Source organism: Phalacrocorax aristotelis, chromosome 5 (genome assembly GCF_949628215.1).
Source record: "Phalacrocorax aristotelis chromosome 5, bGulAri2.1, whole genome shotgun sequence".
NCBI classification, from domain to species: Eukaryota; Metazoa; Chordata; class Aves; order Suliformes; family Phalacrocoracidae; genus Phalacrocorax; species Phalacrocorax aristotelis.
The window spans coordinates 46,324,098-46,342,808 of NC_134280.1; the positions used below are offsets into that span (position 1 = coordinate 46,324,098).

At 46.7% G+C, this 18,711-nt stretch overlaps 1 protein-coding gene and 2 long non-coding RNA genes across 3 annotated transcripts in view; 1 reads left to right on the forward strand and 2 right to left on the reverse strand.

The window, feature by feature from the left end:
* Positions 1 to 5,044, reverse strand: part of HSD17B12 (hydroxysteroid 17-beta dehydrogenase 12) — a 97,800-nt gene extending 92,756 nt beyond the window's left edge. The window contains exon 1 of the mRNA XM_075094309.1: positions 4,596 to 5,044. Coding sequence (XP_074950410.1) covers positions 4,596 to 5,031 — 436 coding nt within the window. The 5' untranslated portion in view covers positions 5,032 to 5,044. The remainder of the gene's footprint in view (positions 1 to 4,595) is intronic.
* On the forward strand, positions 4,556 to 8,215 carry LOC142057728 (uncharacterized). The gene is made up of 2 exons (XR_012660725.1): positions 4,556 to 4,674; positions 7,625 to 8,215. It is a non-coding gene; the product is annotated as an uncharacterized LOC142057728 (long non-coding RNA).
* LOC142057727 (uncharacterized) lies at positions 7,298 to 18,350 on the reverse strand. The gene is made up of 3 exons (XR_012660724.1): positions 17,767 to 18,350; positions 8,579 to 8,743; positions 7,298 to 7,663 (listed from the first exon to the last, which is right to left on the reverse strand). It is a non-coding gene; the product is annotated as an uncharacterized LOC142057727 (long non-coding RNA).
* Between the last annotated feature and the right edge of the window lie 361 nt (positions 18,351 to 18,711).

Here is an 18,711-nt window from a genome sequence, read left to right on the forward strand (position 1 = left end):
CTGCACTCATTTGCACAACGGGGAATGAAACTTATTTGCAGAAAACAAAGCCTTCAGGTAATAACTATTTCCCTTGAAGCTAAGGCGCTTGAAAAATTACATTGCTTGTGAAAGCTGCTCAAAGCTGTCAACAAGTTACCGCCTGGTCAGCACTGAAGTCAATGTTCTTTGTACGGAGTTCTTAAATTGTCATTGAAATAATGTATTATCTGACTTATTTCATCAAGGTCGTCCCAAAAAATTCATAAGGATCAGGGTCTGTTTTATAAGATGCTGTTTCCAGGGACCATGGGAAGCGTAAGCTATTAGACAGAATCTAACTCAAACTATTTACAAGCACAAAATCCAGCTTGTCACCTCTTCCTCTTCATACAAACATCACATCTTATTAATCTAACACTATTATTGTTAAGGTCTGATTTAGAGCTTCTTATTACCCCAACTTCCTAGCCAATAAGAGTTTGGAAATCACCCCACATATTCTTAGTTTTTAAAAGACCTGCCCATAACGACACAAATAAGTATTTACTCCACTGCTCCTGTACCCAGTTACATACATTTTTCATGCCTCCCTTAGTGGCCCTGGTATACAAATCGCTATTTTTAGATGCTGGGCTATGCAGAGTCATATATAGCCCAAGTAAAAAAAGCCAAGAGGAACAGGCAGAGAGAGCTCACCCAGCTTTGCTGCTGATAAAAGAACTTCTTGTTAAACATTTACACAGGAAAAGAACGGTTTAAGACTGAATAAGGGGGTTTTGTCTAAAATGAAATTACAGAAAGTTAGAGGCAGTTGAGAGCACCAGCCTGATTAATGACCTCTTACAGATTCTTTAAGAAATCTGGAGCAAATTGATCACATTTAGTTATTTTTGCATGTTAGTGAATAAACTCCAAGAAGCTTAATTAAGGCAAGCTCATCTTCACAAACATTTGTTGACCCCAGTACAACAGCTGTATTCACCTCATGAGAAAGCATCATCTCTATCAGACAGTAAATGTGTGATTATTCAACTGTGCTCGTATCAAAAACACAGGGAAAAGGTGGACTCTTTTATAAGCCACTGTGAGGCTTGAAAGAAAGCATGACTTTTCTCTGAGTGTCATATGGCCAATAACACAGTCAAAATAAACTTTATTTCCAGTTAACGCATCACTTCTGTTACAGCAAATTGGAAAAAAAAAATTCTCATTAAAATATTTGCAATTTTGATCCAGGAAAAAAGAAAGAAAAGTTTAAGTATCCAACATGATGAAGATGAGATGTTTGAGAGCATCAGATCAATCCAGCTCATAGTGACAGTGTATTTTGAGTATACCAAGCTGATTATTTGCATATACCCAACTGGTCAGATTTCAGAGCTGACCCTGCTCTGAGCAGGAGGTTGGACTAGAGGTATCCTGGGGTCTGTCCCCATCTGAATTACCACAGGATTTTGACTTCATTTCACCAAGTTACTGAAGGGAAGGGGCAGAAAAATGATTTCATCTTTTCCAGAAAAAGAGGCAGCTTCCTAAAATAGAAGATAGGCAACTCTCCAAGCGGGAGCTATGACAGCAGGAGACAGTTCCCTGCTTCAGACACACTGCACTCCAAAACACGCCCAACTGTCAGTGGCAGAAAAGCAAGGTGGCTGCCTGCCACCACCATCAATAGGACACTCTCATCCAACCTAAGGGAATACCACTATGGATCACAACTACCAGCACTGCCAACAGATCTGCCTGTCTAGAGAAAGGCAGGGGAATAGCCACATCTTTGCTGTATTCCTGGTGATTTCAGAATGATTCCTCAGCATTCTGCTCCTGTCAAGTCTGTGGTTCATTTAGCCAAACTCTTTTCCAAGCAAGAGGACTGTTATTCTTATCTGTGTTACCAATTTATGAGGCACACTAGAGGCAGAGAGCAGTTAACCCAGGAATTTACACTGAATTCCCTCCCAAGATGCACCCAGAAGTCCTTCATCAGCACATCCACCCAACCTCCATCACCGCACAGTAGCCAAAACCAAGCCAGACGTGAGTTATGGGGAAAGAAAACCAGAAAAGCTGCATGCAGACCTTCACACATAAGCATGACTGTAGCAAAAGTAACTTTTTGTCAAAACAGCTGCTATTTAAAGTAGCACAAACCTGATTTTCTTGGGAGTACATTACTGGTTCAAGTTGTTCCGCCTCCCCACATCCATTCCTCCTAAATACCAAAAATTTGACACACCATAGAAGCAATTGCAGATATGCATCCAAAAACACACTAAGAAAACAAGGAAAGAACCTGCAACTCAATTTCAGACATGCCGAAGAGTTAGAGGGCAGGAAGGAGCCCTTAACAAAGGGCTTGTAAGGGCACTCTCTTTTTTTGTAAAGTTGCTTTCTAGTTGTGTAGTGGAAAGAATGCATCATCACAGTAATCACAGCAGCTAATTAGCATCAAACCCATTGGTTTTTAAAAGACCAGGAGACGAGGAAATGCACTTCCTCCCACAGTATGACTTAGTAATTCGATAATTCTCAAGGTGACCGAATATATCTGCAGCTGTGCCTTCACCCTCCTTTCCAGGAGAAGAAAGAACAGAGGGCCCCCACAGCCTGCTGCCGGTGCCACAACGCACTTCAGGGCGAACCACCCCAGTGTTTATTTAGACTGAGAAAACCTCTTCTCATTTCAGCTAGGAGACTACAGCATCCACCCCCATAAAGCGGCATTTCACCTGCATCAGCAGCACATAAAGGATGTACAACAACTAGGCAACGATGGCCACATTTTTTCTACAGGTAACAGCTCAGGTCTGAGTTAGCAAGAACCATCATCCTATTTCTCCCTCCTTCTTGACATTGCAGCACTGCTCCCACTTCAGAGCAGGAGTAACAAACACAGGGAATTTAGCTGTACTGCCAGCACTCCTCTTCCTCCATGACTTGAAGGTCACAATCATGGCAAAGAGAAGGAATTTTTGTTAGCGGCCACTGGCCACATACAATGGCCTGCTACTGCCTGCGCTTGTACGAAACAGCAGAGGACATTCACATTGCTGTTCTTTGTAGATGGGATGTTAACGGACGCAACTGAGGAAAGATCTGTTGTCTACAGTTTGTGGTTCCAGCCCTTAGGCTGGCATTTGACTCAAGCACTGCAAGCTTCCATGTTGGAAGCAGTGTAGAACAAGCTCAAGTAACCACCAAGACTTCTGTGATGCACCACAGGTCAGCAGGCAAATGATAGTGCAGGAACATACTCAAAACCAACCTTAGAAAGTGAAAGAGGCCTTGGGTCTCCTGTGCCAACTGTATCTTTGACAGGCATACGACTTCTCTAGCTAGAAGGAAGACATAGTACTTAATCATTTGCACCTAATGCTATAACTTGTCCAAAGCATTCCCACTGTATTTCAAGCCTGGGCATGCAGGACCCATGACATGCTCTGGTATCTCATGCAAGTAGGCGTTCAATTACCCAACCTTGTCTTCACCTATGAGTTCTGCGTTGGCTCTTGCAGAGGATATGGGGAACCACGGTCCCAAACACAGCCCTGCAGCCCACCAGTTTGTTGAGGGGCTGCCACCTAGAAGCAGCTGTAGAGTCTAAGCACCTGATGCTCTCCTACTCCCTATTGGGGAAGGAAGTATCTTTTGCAGCCTTTTCATAAAATCATAGAATGTCCTGAGTTGGAAGGGACCCACAAGGATCATCGAGTCCAACTCCTGTCCCTGCACAGGACAACACCAAAATTCACACCATGTCTATGAGGGCATTGTCCAACTGCTTCTTGAATAACGTCAGGCTTGGTGCTGTGACTGCCTCCCTGGGGAGCCTGTTCCAGTGCTCCACCACCCTCTGGGTAAAGAACCTTTTCCTAATATCCAGCCTAAACCTCCCCTGGCACATCTTCCTGCCATTCCCTCGGGTCCTATCACTGGTCACCAGAGAGGAGATCAGCGCCTGCTCCTCCTCCTCCCCTTGTGAGGAAGCTGCAGACTGTGATGAGGTCTGCCCTCAGCCGCCTCTTCTCCAGGCTGAACAAACCAAGTGACTTCAGCTGCTCCTCATACGGCTTCCCCTCTAAACCCGCCACTGACTTCGTGGCCCTCCTCTGGGCACTCTCTAGTAGCTTTGTATCCTTAAAGTACTGTGGCGCCCAAAACGGCATACAGTACTCGAGGTGAGGCCGCACCTTTTACACCACCACCTCGCCTCGAGCTCACACCTGGCGCAGTTCGCAGTTATTTTCATGGCCCACCCTGGTAATTCCCGCCCATGCAGGCGCTCCGCTCCCTTCGGCGGGTACGGGTCTGAAACCCTCCGGTCTGGCCCGCCACGCCGCCGGAGAAGCCCTTTCTAACTCCCCATCGCCGCTCAGAAGCCCCTGAGACCCCTCAGAGACCGCTGCCGCTCCCCCGGGGGCGGCGGGGACGGGACTGGCGTGACGTCACCGATGAGGTAGCACGCCGGCGCGGGGCGAGGGGGGCGCTCCGTGCCGGGACCCGGGACTCGCTCCCCTCCCCCCGAGGGCCCGGCCCCGGCGGGCAGGGCGAGGCGAGGCGGGGCGACGCAGAGGCGGAGGCGGCGGGGCCGGCTGGGACGCGGACGGACTCACCTGCCCAGGCGCCCAGCGCCGGCCCGACGGCGGTGGCGCCGCTGCCCAGCACCCAGAGACGGAAGCCGGCCAGCAGGCGGTAGGTGACCACCGCCGCCGCGTAGAGAGCGCCCAGCGCGCCCAACCAGTAGAGGAGGCCGGCGGTAGCCGGGAGAGCAGCAGGACCCGCCATGCTGCGGAGGCGGCCACGGCCCGACTGAGCCCTCCCGGCCGCCGCCGGCCCGCAGCTGCCGCCGCGCCCGCCCCCGCCCCGCCGCCATTGGCCATGGGGCCGATCAGTCAGCGGGTAACCCGGCAACGCGGCCGATCCCGCCTGCCCCGGGGCCGCGCGGCCCCGCCGCGCCGGAAGGGAGGGGGCAGGGAGCCGGCGGCCGCGCGCCCCCGTACTACTCGCGGCCTGCGCCCCACGTGGTCGGCACGGTTCCCTCGCCGCCATTGGCCGGCGGGAATGGCCGTCATCTGGCGGCAGCGCTCTCCTCGGCCCGGATTTGCGGAAGATGGCGCCTCTCCTCCCGCCCCCATTGGCGTCATATGAGCCCATTCATAAAATGCTGAAGCTCCGCCTCGCATCCGAATGCATCCCTCGGTTCCCCCCGCCGCGATCGCCACGGGCGTCCGTGGGAGGGGACGGCGCCCCCCGAGCAGGGGCCTGGCACCGGGGGGGGTCCGTCCCGGGGATCCGCCACTCCAGCGCCGGCTCGCTCCGCTCTGCTCTGCTGCCCCGGGACGTCACCCCGGGCTTGCTCTTGCCCCTTAGGCACGGCCTAAGCTCCCACAGCCCCACGCGCGACGGGTGGGAACGCCTGGACTTGGGGGGGCGTGGAGGACACCCCCGAATTCACCGGAACATCCACGGCGACTTGGTGCAGTGTGTGGGGCAACCAAAAGGCTGGAAAGGTCTGGCAGAGGGGACTGCTGTTTTATAGGCAGACTTTTGCAACTCGTAGTGTCAAAATCTTCTAGAAAGCAAGCCTTTTATACGATTTACTTGACAATGACCTCATTACAAACAGCAAGAAACTTTCTCCAGATGAGGTTTTTCAGAGACCCGCATCCACCCGAGTTGTTAACAACAGGTGGCACAGAGGGCAGTTCTATAAGTTGCCTTTCCTTTCTCTCCTGCCTTCGAAAACAGGTCGTACCCCGATCCACCCACTACTGCTGAAGATCTCCAAGTTCCACCAAAGCACTACTCTGCTCCAGACTTCCTCCTCTTTCTACACTGCTATGACACCTGGGAGAGCCAATTTCGGCCTGCCCAGATACCCACCAACAGTCACAGCCGAACCCAGAACAGTCACAGACCTGATCTTCCTTGCCCACCGATTTTATTACGTTGCTCTTTCCCTCGCTGGCTCTCCAGCTGCTGCCACCACCACTCACATTCCCAGCTATGTAGCTTTGCCACGGCCAATTTTCAAGGAACCTCTGGCTTTCCATTGCCTCTGCTAGAGCACAGCCACCAGGCTGCAGCTCTTCATTGGTTCCCCACATCCATTCCTTTGCATGTCTTCCCACATGCCGGGTGATGCCAGATGCAGCCTCTGGCAGGTCACCTGCCAAACCCCAGCACACTTCAGATCCAGCTTCCTTTTATTTGCTTACTGTAAACTGAATGGATTTACAAGGCATCTACAGTTTCCCTCTCCTTGTCCCACTCCACATTCCCTAACCTTCACCTGCTTGTTCATAGGACAGGAGCTCCTCAATGCAGGAATTAAATTTTTCACAGTTTCGAAAGACCCAGTATTAAGTGCTAACCTAAATGCAACAGCTAAGTAGCGCCCCGAGTGTTGTACCTCGAGGTCTCCATCAGATTAGGGTGCCACGTGGATGCAGTTACAAAGACTAGTGCAACCTTAAAGCTCTGATTTCAAAACAAGGCACTTTTGTATGACATCAACTACCTGATGCAATTAATTGTGTGTCCTGAGATACAGGAGATTGCACTTCATGATCTTTCATTTACACTAAGGAAAATGAGACCAAAGAAATTAAACCTATAAAAACACATTTTCATTTATCTGTTTTATTAGTTTAATAAAAATGTTTGTTACATTTCCTGTTATTAAACATATATACATACACAACAGCTTTTCACTCAAATATACATAATTCATAGAAATGAAAGGTTTCTGTCCATAATCGACTTCTGGAAACCAAATTCATAGCATGACTCAAACTTCATTGGATTCAACTACACACTGTCTGCAGTGATGCAGATTAAAAGAATGAAACTGCCATACACTTTGCAATTAAGAACTTGTCAAGTCACTCTCTTGCTGGCTGACCTATGGGTTTACAGTTGATTCTTAAGAAATTCATTTTTATCATACAGCAGTTGTATCAGATCTAATGGGAGGGAGCACATAACTGGATTTCATTCTATTCCACAACAGGAGGCATCCATCCTCACGGTCATTTGGCACGCCTTTTTTTTCCTTTTGTTTGTCAGTCGCTCAATTGTGAAAGGCAACACCACTGAGGCTCAAGCTCTTACCAAGTTTTCTTCCTGTTTTTCCCAAGAGAGCTCACCTATTGCTTACTGGACATCATTTTTAGAACAGCATCATTTTCTAGGGCTAACTCCTGCAGTCTTTACACAAGGAAAATTGCCTCAGACCTCAGCAAGCACGTATCCTATATAACACCCACCAAAGACAGGACTTTGATTGCAAGGAAGTGCAAAATTGCTGGGATAATTTAATTTTCCTTTTGTTCCTCACCAGTCTTCCCTTAATTTGCAAACCTACTTTAATCTGCACGAAGAATCTTGGCATTTTTGCATGAACACCTGTGTGTTAGAAAGAAACAATGTTGATACAGGCAGAGAAAAGAACACAAGTAATCAGAGGGAGGTCTGAGCATCGCTCCTCCTTGGGATCATAGTGCAACTGTAAATTCCCAGAAAGAGCATATGCTTGCTGTGGCCACATCACACTATTTTCTTCTATTGGCTGTCAAAGCAGTTCTCAAATTGTTTGCAGGATTAATGACACACTGCTGATTCTCACTCTTTCATCTTCCAGAGGACCAGGCAATAGAGAGATGGGATACAGCAAAAGCATCTGAAAAGAGAAAAGGAACCAGTTTGGCTCTGGTAAGAGATCTGCTTACAAGTCAAAGACAACACAAGAGCTCAAGTGAGGGATGGAAGGTAACACTGTGATCCCCAGGGTCACCACGTGTCGACAACAGGAGTGGCCTGGGCAGCTGGACAGCATACACAAGCTGGAGGAAAGGAGATGGGTGTTGGGCAACCTGCTGAAGGGAGCAGGCAGCTTCCTACTGGATGTCTGTGGAAGCCATGCCAGAGTTACCACAGGGATGCTGCCAGTTACAGATGGGTCAGAAAGAGGGAAGGAAGTATATGGGTGCTATGAAAGATGCGCTGGCCTTTGCCAGAGCCTACCTGTCTGTTATTACAACGCCTACTGCCCACTGTACTGCAGTTGCGCTGCTCCTGAGACCTCTTATCTGAACAACCTCTAGTTGCAGGTCAGGATAGAACCTGCTCTGCTCTTCTCTCAGGGAACCAATAAATCCCTTGACAGAGAAGCACAGATACTGCAAGGTAGTTTTCAAGTTTTCTGTATTAAAAAATAATACTGGTTATTCAACAGTGTTGCTATTTTTTATGCTACCCTGTTCAGAGAGGAAGGCAGTCCTCTGAGAGGCAGTCTACATTTAGAAGATGAGTCACAGGCAGGGAAAGGTCCTCACTGGAAGGAAAAGAATTATACAAAGGTCAAGTGAGGGATTTTAGATCTCTTGCTTTTGGCCATCACACATGCCTGGACAGCAGGCACATGCCCCTTTTCAGGGTTAATCCCGGTCTTCCCCTGAGCTTTGCAGGTCTGTTCCCATTTCTCATATGGTGCTGCAAAGCCCAAAGGAGCACCCAGTCAGCTGAGCTGATGGAACAGCCAGCCATCTTGAAGCCACTCACACATCCACATGCACACACATGTACAGGAGGATACCTTGCCAAGGTGCCAGAGATCCACGTTTCCACAGCATCTTTTATCAGCTCAGGCATGTAGTCAGTTCCAGACAACTGCAGACGCAAACTGGTTCAGGGTAGTGACGCAAGCCTAAGTCAACCCATAACTCAGCTACATTGCTCCATCGTATGGAAGGCAGCCAAACTGTATGGCAGATCGCAAGAGAGAGAAAAAGATAAAGTGTTTAGGAAAGCTAAAGGAGTAAAGACATGCATGAGTAAAAAAGCAACAGTAAAAAAAAATTAACTAAAAAGAAGGATGTAGAACTACAGCGAGGAAGACATCAAAATGAGACATAAAGAAAGCAAAAATACAGCAGAGAGGAGAAATAAAATGCAACGAATAGAGGATAAAAGAGCATCCAGTAAGAAGAGACATTCAATTTTCATTAAGTTTTTCTGTGACTTTGCTGCCACAGGTATCTCAGGAGCAATCACACACCTCAGTAAGACCACATTCCCATGTCTCACACGTACATCCTCCCTTGTGCCCTGCTCTCACAGTACCTGGGGAAGACACCTCTTACTACAAGCCCACAGACAAGAACCAGAACTGGTCACTCACTGTACACAGAGCAAGGCGGCGTGGCCAGGGGGTCTCAGCACTCAGGAGGCCTCAGCGCCAGGATCTGCTCCCCACCTGGGCCTGGCTAGCCCAGCCAGCAGTGCCCTCTGTTCTGCAGCAACCCTGATAGCAGGACAGGGGACTGCTGCTTATCTGTGATGTGTCACTTTTTTCCTACCACTGAGAAGAGGTGTAGTCATTTGTTTCATTAAATTGCATTCTTGTACCCGGCGCTAATTTTATCCCTTATAAATATGTTTTTCATTCTAGCAAGTCAAGTGCAGCTTTCCCTCCTGTACAGTCATTCTCTTCTCATGCCTCTCCTATCATTACTCACGCTTATTGCAGTGAGACCAGATTCAATAAAGGGCCTGGCTGTTGTAGGGCTGAGCACTGCAGTGTGCCTTTGCTTAAATCCACAGCCCCAAATTAAGACACCCTGCCTTGGCACCCACTGAAGGCAAAAAGTGAAATACCTACGAATGGGATCTACACTGTCCGTCCCGTTAAGTGAAGAACTCCACAGGAACTGCTTGGACATGCCAATAAATGTCTCAAGACACCTCAAACAGCAACAGATCCTAACACTGGGGTGACACAAGACACCTGTGGAATTCCCAATCCTGAGCCTTTTCTTATGTACCTACTCCATCCCCTTGCAGGGGTCACAGTACCCCTTCAAGCCCACACGCTATTTAGCTCAGCCAGGAACTCAGTTTGCCCTCCTCTGCCTGAAAGGGCTTGCACCAGCAAAGAGTCTTAACAGCACAGCACAGACATGTTCTGGGAGAGGTGCTCCCAGCTGAAGCTATTACACAGAATAACTGGTTTCCCATCAGCCACAATGATGGGAGGGAAAGCCAGCGGGACTGGAGGGGCTGGAGCAGACATTCTCAGCCCCATCCCATGCATAAATCTTAAGCATGTGTTAAAGCAGTATATTTGGGCAACTCTGAAAGCAGGTATTTATGTAACCCTCCTCACCCCTGGCCTGCTCCCCAGTAAGCAGGGCCTTGGGGATCTATGTTTTAGACTTGAGCCTCAACAGCAGTAGCTAGCTGCCTCTGGCTCTCAGCCCCTCCAGTACTCCTGTGGGCCTAAGAGAAGGCAGTGCCATAATAAATGAGCAAGCGAGTACCAATTTTGGTTTGCATGTCTCTCATCCTGCAATTGTCCACTTTTGACTATAGTTTCTGGAAGAAGGACAGGAACCTGCAAACACAAGTCAGCTTTGAAATACAAGTCTTAACTTTGGAACTGAGTCAGCCAGGCATTTTGGGTTGCCCCACTGTGTAACAGCTATACACTCCTTGTTTCATAAATAAACCTTGGGCGTCAGCAACCTGTCCTTCTACTTCAGGGATCGAAGTCCCAAATTTCTCAACAACAAATCAATCCAGGCAAACGCAGCCATGGAAGCTATACAGAACCTAAAGCAAGACAGTAGTTGGCATATTAACTAGTTGAGGATACAGATTGTAAATTTAACATGCCACACAGATGTACGCTGCTCTTTTTACAAGACAGCCTGTTCAATTCCCCTTAAGAAGAATAGGAAACAACGCAAACGCACTGCAAACTTCTAGTACTTTATGCAGTACTTATTTCACTTTTACCAACTATGGATTAACAGGTGAGTCTCTTGTAAAATCTCAAAATTCCTTTTTGTTGCCTTTCCCCATTCAGAGTTCTCAGAAGTGATTACAATGTGGAGCTCCAGATCCTCTCATCATGCAAACAAAGGAAAGGCTTGAGTAGGACACGTGTATAAAGTTTTTTCTTTTTAATCACCAGTAACACTGGGAATCAAGTAGTTCTCAAAAAAATTCTACCAGTGTGCATGCTGCAAATGCAAGCACAGCATGTGTTTACTGGAGACATAATATGGGCCGTGGCAACAGAAGATTAAACTTCTTCAATCCTACAGCCCACTGAAATCTATTGATTTTGAGCTGAAAATATCATCTGTAGAAAAGAAATACTGCGTTCTCATTGTTTAATCCTTGACGTCTCTGCTACCTAGTTTTTTAACTGTAGATAAGCAATACAGATACTTGTCCACACAAAATGAACTAAGTTCAGGAACGTGTCTCCATCACGCCACTACCGACACTCAGTGTCACCATTCACCTTCAGACCCAGATGATGGACTGCGTTTGATAATAAACCTTTGTCTCCTCATCTATAATCTATTGTCATCCACTGCATTGTATTATATACACTCAACCCTCTTTCACTGCATCCTTTTGTGGAGTACATTGAATGTGAGATTGTGGCTAGAGCCCTCCCTCCACCCCTCTCCGATGCATCTATTGTCCCCAGGAGAGTCTGCCTAGCACAAGCTGGTTCATATCCATGGGACAGGAATCACGCAACACTTCCTCTCTTCCACATAAATACTTCACCCCTTCCATATCCCAGTGGACTAGCCTTCCTTTTAAAAAAATCCATCTTCCTCAAGTGTCTCCTTAAAGATCCACTTGCCAGACAGTTCTGGTGCCCCTGCCATAACCCTGTACTTCCAGAAGACTTCGTCTTGGCCACTCCCGGTATTTCACAAACATGAATTACACTTTGAAGAACGCCCATAAGTACGATGTAGCACTCAGTTTGCACATGAGGAAACGTGAGGGCAGAGAGTTCAGCTAGGACCCTACCAGGGACAGAAGTTGAGAGCAAAAAGATCTCTCTTTCCTCTCTTTAAAACCCAATTATGCTTCTGTATTTTTGCCTTCAAATTCTATATAATTCTTTAAACTATACAGCTTCCAGAGTTCCTAAAGAGTTCTGCCATTAAAGTTTTAACCATTAACGCCAGCATTTAGAAACACCCTGGGAGATTTGGTCATTCCCAGGATTGTATGTTGCTACCCATTGCAACAAGGATTTGGATCCCAAGTACCCATCATCGCAGATGGTTGCCCTAACCATTGGCTTCAGCGACACAACACTGCCCAAACTGTAACAGTTCTTCCAACGTGCACACTCATACCTGTCTTCTCCAAATACCTCAGAGGTCCTGGGGGAAACAAAGGACGAGCTCTTAGGAGATACATCTGCTGAGGTAGGCATGGGATTTGAACTCCAGGTTTCCATGTCTTACGCACCTGAACTGGCAGACTGCTGATGCACAGTATGTCTCACATCATGAGGCCTGACTGTGGCCAGCCAGCTTTAGGAGAGCCAGCAGGACAGACCCCCACTAACAATGGTTGTAGAGTGCTGTGCCATGCCAGTATGGCCAAACACAAACACACGGCTCACCAGCACTAAGGTCACCAGGACCTTGGCAAGCAGAGAAATCTCAGACAGAAACTGAGGTCCTCGTGCAGTTAGATGGCACCTGAGCAGGTGATTTGGGTGGGGGGGTCTAAGCTTTATCTTTAGATGCTGAGAGGGCAACTGGATGTTTTGGATGGTAACAGGAAAAGAAGTATCAAAGGCTAGTATTATGTAGGGGAATTTATGGTACTAGAATATTGCCTTGCTCAAACAGGTGAGGTCTGGCTTCTCTAACTCAATACTTCTTTGTGCTTGATGGTGGAAGAGCAAAATTTATTTTGTCTTAGTAATTTAAACCTAGCTGTCATCTACCTGAATACTGCAATAAGAATAGTAGCAATCATTTGGACTCTCTTTCCATGGAAACACTTGAGACAGAAATTACCACTGCCACTCTCAAACAAGTACAAACAATAGTTTTATCTTACTTACTCATTAGTTACTCTGCTTTGATTAAATTTTGAGAGAAGTTTCTGTATAGGAAGGCACTGCAGAAAACTAAACCAGTAGCACCAAAAGATGGCATTTCCTTCCACCCCAGCATTTTCACACATCAGAGAGACAAGGGGAATGCCAAAATTCCTGTTTCTCCTCTTGCTATTTCTATGCCTATAGATGCTGCTACAACAACCACCAACAGCTTTCGTACCAACGGTATGATCATTTTAGAGGTACTGAGGTTTGTTTTTTTTTCCTATGGGAGATGCTCATTGAGAAGCTCCTCATTACCTCTCCTTCAACTGTTTTTTCCTTTCTGGGAATAAGAGGAAGTGAATGATGTAAGACCAAAGACACCATAATAACATCCCCACTCAGAAGGCTATCTATTCAGGGGGTGTAAATGACTATCCCTCTGGAGACATCAATGAATATCTGCAGACTTACAGCAGTGATGACCTGGCTCCAAAGCATCCCTACAAATAGTAATTAAAAACAAGGAAACAACAACAACAACAATAAAGAAAACAACCAAAAAAATGCTGCTGCAGACCGTGGTGAACCATTCCTTTCCCAGTCTACTGCTACCAAACCAAGCTCTGGCATACTTTGATTTTGTTCAGTGCTTACATTTCCAGTACTTTTATATATTGATATTCTGCTGTTTTTACTCATCAGCCAGCATATGCAGCAAAGCAGATGTACGTGTATATATATGTGTATGTGAGTATACACGTGTACACAGTCTTCCCAGACTTGCTTATATAAAACCAGCAAAAGAATGGATTTGTCCTACTCTTAATAACAGCACTAACACCTTATTTTTGTTCAATATTAAAATATTAGCTGGTTTGCTTTTGTTACTGAATCATGCAAATCTAGTTATCAAGCTCATCAAAGGAATCATTCTCGCTTCCATAAATTTGCTCCTCCAATCAATAGTATTTCAAGAGGCGTAGTACAGCACAAGAGAATGAAAGACTGGTGACACTAGTGGAAGGGCCTCTTTTTGCAGCAGAAAGCCTTGTAGGATGACACAGGCAAATCGGGTCAGAAAATTTTCCTTCGCTGTAGTCCTAACACTGTGCTCCCACCATTTCAGTGGGAAAGCCCATGACTTCGTTCCAGTTCAAAAAGGTCAAGAAAAGAACAAGAGGAAGCATCTGCTATGAATAATTTTTTTAAAATAATCAGAATTGGAAGAGAAAAATATTTTTCAGAAATCCAGGATACGTAACAACTGAGCATGTTTCATTCCACACTCATAGAATCAGTTTACAGTCACGTTTCTGCCCTGTAAGCTTCAAGATTCTGTCTGTAGCTCACATCCCACCACCTATTGCAGAAAAAATGTGCAAGAAACCATTTAGAGGTGGGGTTTTTTTGTTTGTCTTCCAAGTCTTTCATACTCTTTCCTACCAAATGAGCCTTCCATTTTCACATGACTTGTTCACCTCTAGGGGGATGAAAGAAGTTTAATCCTTATAATCCATTCACTCCTCTGCTTCAGCAACTAGGGGAAGTGCCACTGGCAGCACTTCACACATACATTGATGATTAGATTGATTCCATCACTTAATTTTCTGTTGGCCACTGAATGGGAATTTACCTCCTTAAAACAAATTCTTTCTCTTTCGATACCCTGCAACAGTTGTGGACTGAAAAATAAAATTAAAATGGATGGCTGAGCAATGATTGCTTAACACCCTGCTTTGCAGAGATTTCCCAAATAGCAAAAACACCAAGTAAAAACCTAAAATGTCTGCCTAGAGTATGGTAGCCTTCCTGAAAAGCAATGTTCTTTGAGGCTCTTCTGTTGATTCTTCCCTGCTGCAGGAAGTGCTGAATGTAAAAGATATAGGCAGAAAAAAGGTACAAGGTCTCAGGTAAAATCCCAAGGGCGTTGATTATACTTATATTTCAGAATGCAGTATTGTCTTGCCCTAGATGACTAAGTTTTTCATTTAAATGCTTTCCTAAAAATTGTTCCATGAAGCCTTCCACAAATAGCCCATCCTGGGACAAGAAGTCAGAAGCACTGCGTGAGTACACCTTCAACCATGGTGTCCAAACGATACAGTTTGTCTACTCCCTTGTTAAAGTCAGCCAGATCAAGAACATTTCTTCTCTTCTGCTGGCACAATTCAGAGCGAACAGGTGATAAGCAGTTGATAGCATATATAGCCAAACTACTCTGCTTCTAATAAGGCACCCAAACAAAAGAACTCAATTAATGGAAAAGGAAATCAAGATGACAAAAACCAGCAGCACTAAACTTACATATCCCACCACAGAATCCACCTCATTGATGCACAAGAACACAGAATCAAGGGAGGGGATATCCAGGATTTCCAAGTCAAATTCCCCGCTAGTACGCAGAACCAAACGCTGATGTTCTTTTCTGGATTTGTCAAGCTTCGTTTTAAAAGAAATTTAAACTTCTTTCTCATTTGAAACCACTCCAGAATACCGGTGGTCCGATAGTTAGAAATCTTCCTGTAATTTCCAGCAAACTGTGCTCATTATCCCCTTTATACGCATTTGTTTTGCTTGTTTACTGTAATCTTGAGCTCACAATTATTTTCCTCCCCTATATAAAAAAAACTATAATGGTCACTTGTGTGTCTTTCCATTATCAGTCTCTCTATTCCTCTTAACATCCATGTGGTCCTTTTCTCCATCTGTTCCATCCATCTGTTTGAATCCATTTATCTGAATGTGGGTGACAGCTGGGTTCCAGATAAGGTCTCACTAATGCCATATCCTTTGACATGAAGGTTTTCTATACATCCAGGAAATCCCTCCCCTAATACCTTCTAGGACACCATCTTTTTTATTATTATTATTATTTCCTCAGCCACGTCACACAGCAGTGTGCTATCATTCTGCTGCTGACTACTACACCCGCTACCAATTCACCATTAAAGCGATGGGCAGTTCTAGAATAAATTGTGATTAGCTTCTATTTGCATCACTAAATCTCATCTAACTCTATTAATCTCAGTTTTGATTCCTCTTGTTGGTACACAGCTATTCCAATCCCCCTCTCTATCAACACAGTCCACCAGTTTTGTGTCGTAAGATTTCATCATCACAGTTCTACTGTTTCACTAGTGTCACTAAGGAAAAGATTAAATCGTTTCCAATACAGTCTTTCAAAATTCCAGTTCACAGCCTCCTTTCCATCAGTACATTCTCTTTCCACCCATTATCTGCCTGTGCATTCCCAAGTCCCCTTATGGTGTAATTAATCCAAATTTTCACCATTTTACAAAATTTCCTCCCATAGTACAATATCAAATACTGATGATGAAATCTATAAGATCTAGCATATTTCCTCTGTCTAGAAAATTGTAGCATAAGGTAATAAGTTAGTCTGGCACAGTCTGTTTCTGCCAAAACCATGTTGCATTTCACCCCACTTTTCATTTGTCTCTGGGTCTTTTATTTTGCCCTTCAAAAACTGTTCTACAGCTAAGTGTACTATGGCTATCAGATTAGATCATCTGTATTACAAACCCTGTCCTTCCATTGGGTACCCTCAACTATTTGGCCCCCTTTACAGGTAGCTTCCACTGCTTGGATAGTATTTAAAGTTGGATTGTACACTTTTGGAACGAGGATGTATTTTACTTATAGTGCTAATGCACTTCCATTGCCATTAAAATATGAAAACAAAATCCAGTAAAATTAATTTCCTGTTGAAGAACTGAAAAAGCAATTGTTCTTTCCAGATGGGAATAGAGTGGGCCATACGCTACTAAGTTTAAAACACATTACAATACATTATTCATGTTTTCTTTGTCTTTAACTTTTGTATTTTATTTTGTTCTGGATTTGCCTATTTTGTATCTCAAGTCATCTTCAACACTGTAACTCTGTGTGTCCATATACCACCAGGGGTTATAAAGCAGGCACTTTGACACTTTCCCCTCTTTTGTGTCTATCCAACTGTTTCTTTCATAAGCAAAACAACATTTTTCCTCCACTAGAACAACACTTTCCCTTAAAAAAAAAAAGTTTATTTCACTGCAATCTTTCTTCCGAGAATTACACCCATCTGCGTATACTTTAAAGACTGTACTTCAGGTGACAGTCATTGGCAAAATCTAACATGCTTCCTGACACAAATACAAAAATGCCTGTAGCCCTCCTCTCACACCTCCTCTCAGAACGGAACCGTAACACACACAACAGAAAACAAACCTGTTATGGCATATATGCTCCTTTTGTTTGAGCATTATTTTCTTCGCACATCTTCATTTATTAGTTAACAAATAAATTATGTTTTCTTCTGCATTTCAAGAGGATTACCACGACCAAGAAAAAGAAACTACCTAACAAGAATCTTTCCCATTCCATTCCCATGAGAACTTAAACATGCTCAGCCCCAAGTTCAGCTAACCACTGATGTATGGCACCACCATCTTTCAAGACTTGCCATCAAAAAGTAAGGAGGAAAAACAAAACAAACAAACAAAAAACCCCAAACAAAATTTACCAAACTCACTTCAGACTGATGTATGTCCCATACTGTTATTTATCATTCCTTTCCTACATAAAAGAAGGTACCTCCGGCTAATTGATAAATTCCTTTAAGACATCAGAATGCTTAACAAGAAGCTGATTTTGCACTTTGGGCCCACTATTAGCATAAATTCAATTAACACGTAACGTTTTCCCTCCTTTTTCTTTCCTCCCTGCTTTGTCCTCAGAGAAAACAACTTGCTACCAGGTAGACTACCAAGCCCCGTTTGCTTCCTGGCTCTGTCCCTCCACCACTTCCACACATTTGAGCACCTTCACGCATCTTAATTTTTCCCCTTTCACATTAAAGAAAACCCAAGACAAATAAACTTGTGTATAAAAACTGAGACACACACCCTCGTCCTGCCGACCGCAAGCGTTTGCTACCCGAGCAAGCCGGCCGCTGGCGGAGGCCCCAGGACGGCATGGCTCTTCGTTCTGTTGTGGAGCTCACCAGAAAGTGGAAACAAAGCTCAGCCCGCGCTGCCAGCCTGCGGGCCGGGGCCGGGCGCCCGAGCCGCCGCCGGAAGGACGGCTCGGGGGCGCAGGGGAGGTCGAGTCCCGGGCGGGAGCCCTGCGGATGAGCCGCGAGCGGGGTTTAAGCTTAGGAGGAACAGGGTTTGGGCCAGCCCGCGGGAAGGCCCTGCTAGACCAGGCCGGGCCGGGCCGGGTCGGTGCCCCGCGGCACGGTTCCGCGGCAGAGCGCGGTTGCCCACCAGGCCAGGCCGGCCTAGCCCCAGCCCAGCTGTAGGCCTGATCCTCCGCCCCGCCGCCGATCCCCCTCTCTCCCTCCCGCCCGGCGCCCGCGGGTGAGGGCTCCGGGGAAGGGGCACGGCCGCACCAACCCGCCGGCGCTGAGGGGAGGACCCGCCGCTCGGCGGGGGAGAGGCGGCCCCGCGGCCGAGCCAGGGCGGGCGGGCCCAACGCCGGCGTTACGGCAGCTCCCAGCATGCCGTGGCGCCTACAACTCCCAGCCTGCCCAGCCGCGCCGCCCTTAACCCTCTGCGGCGCCCAGTCAGCCCCTCACCCGGCGCAAGCCGGCTCCCCTCGCTCCCTCACCGCGGGACCCGCCGCCAGGGCCCTGGGGCCCGGCCCGGCCTCTCTGCGGGAGATGAGTCGCCCCCGGCCCGGCCCGGGCGCCGGCGGCGCCGGCTGCTCCGAGCGGCGCGGCCCGGGCCCGTCCGGGCGGTGCTGTGGCTGGTCCCCCTGCTCCTGCAGCCTGGTCCCTGCTCCCAGCCACTGCTGTTTGTTACTGACGGTGGTGATACTGCTGGTATTAACTGCCCGCTCCCTGCCAGTTA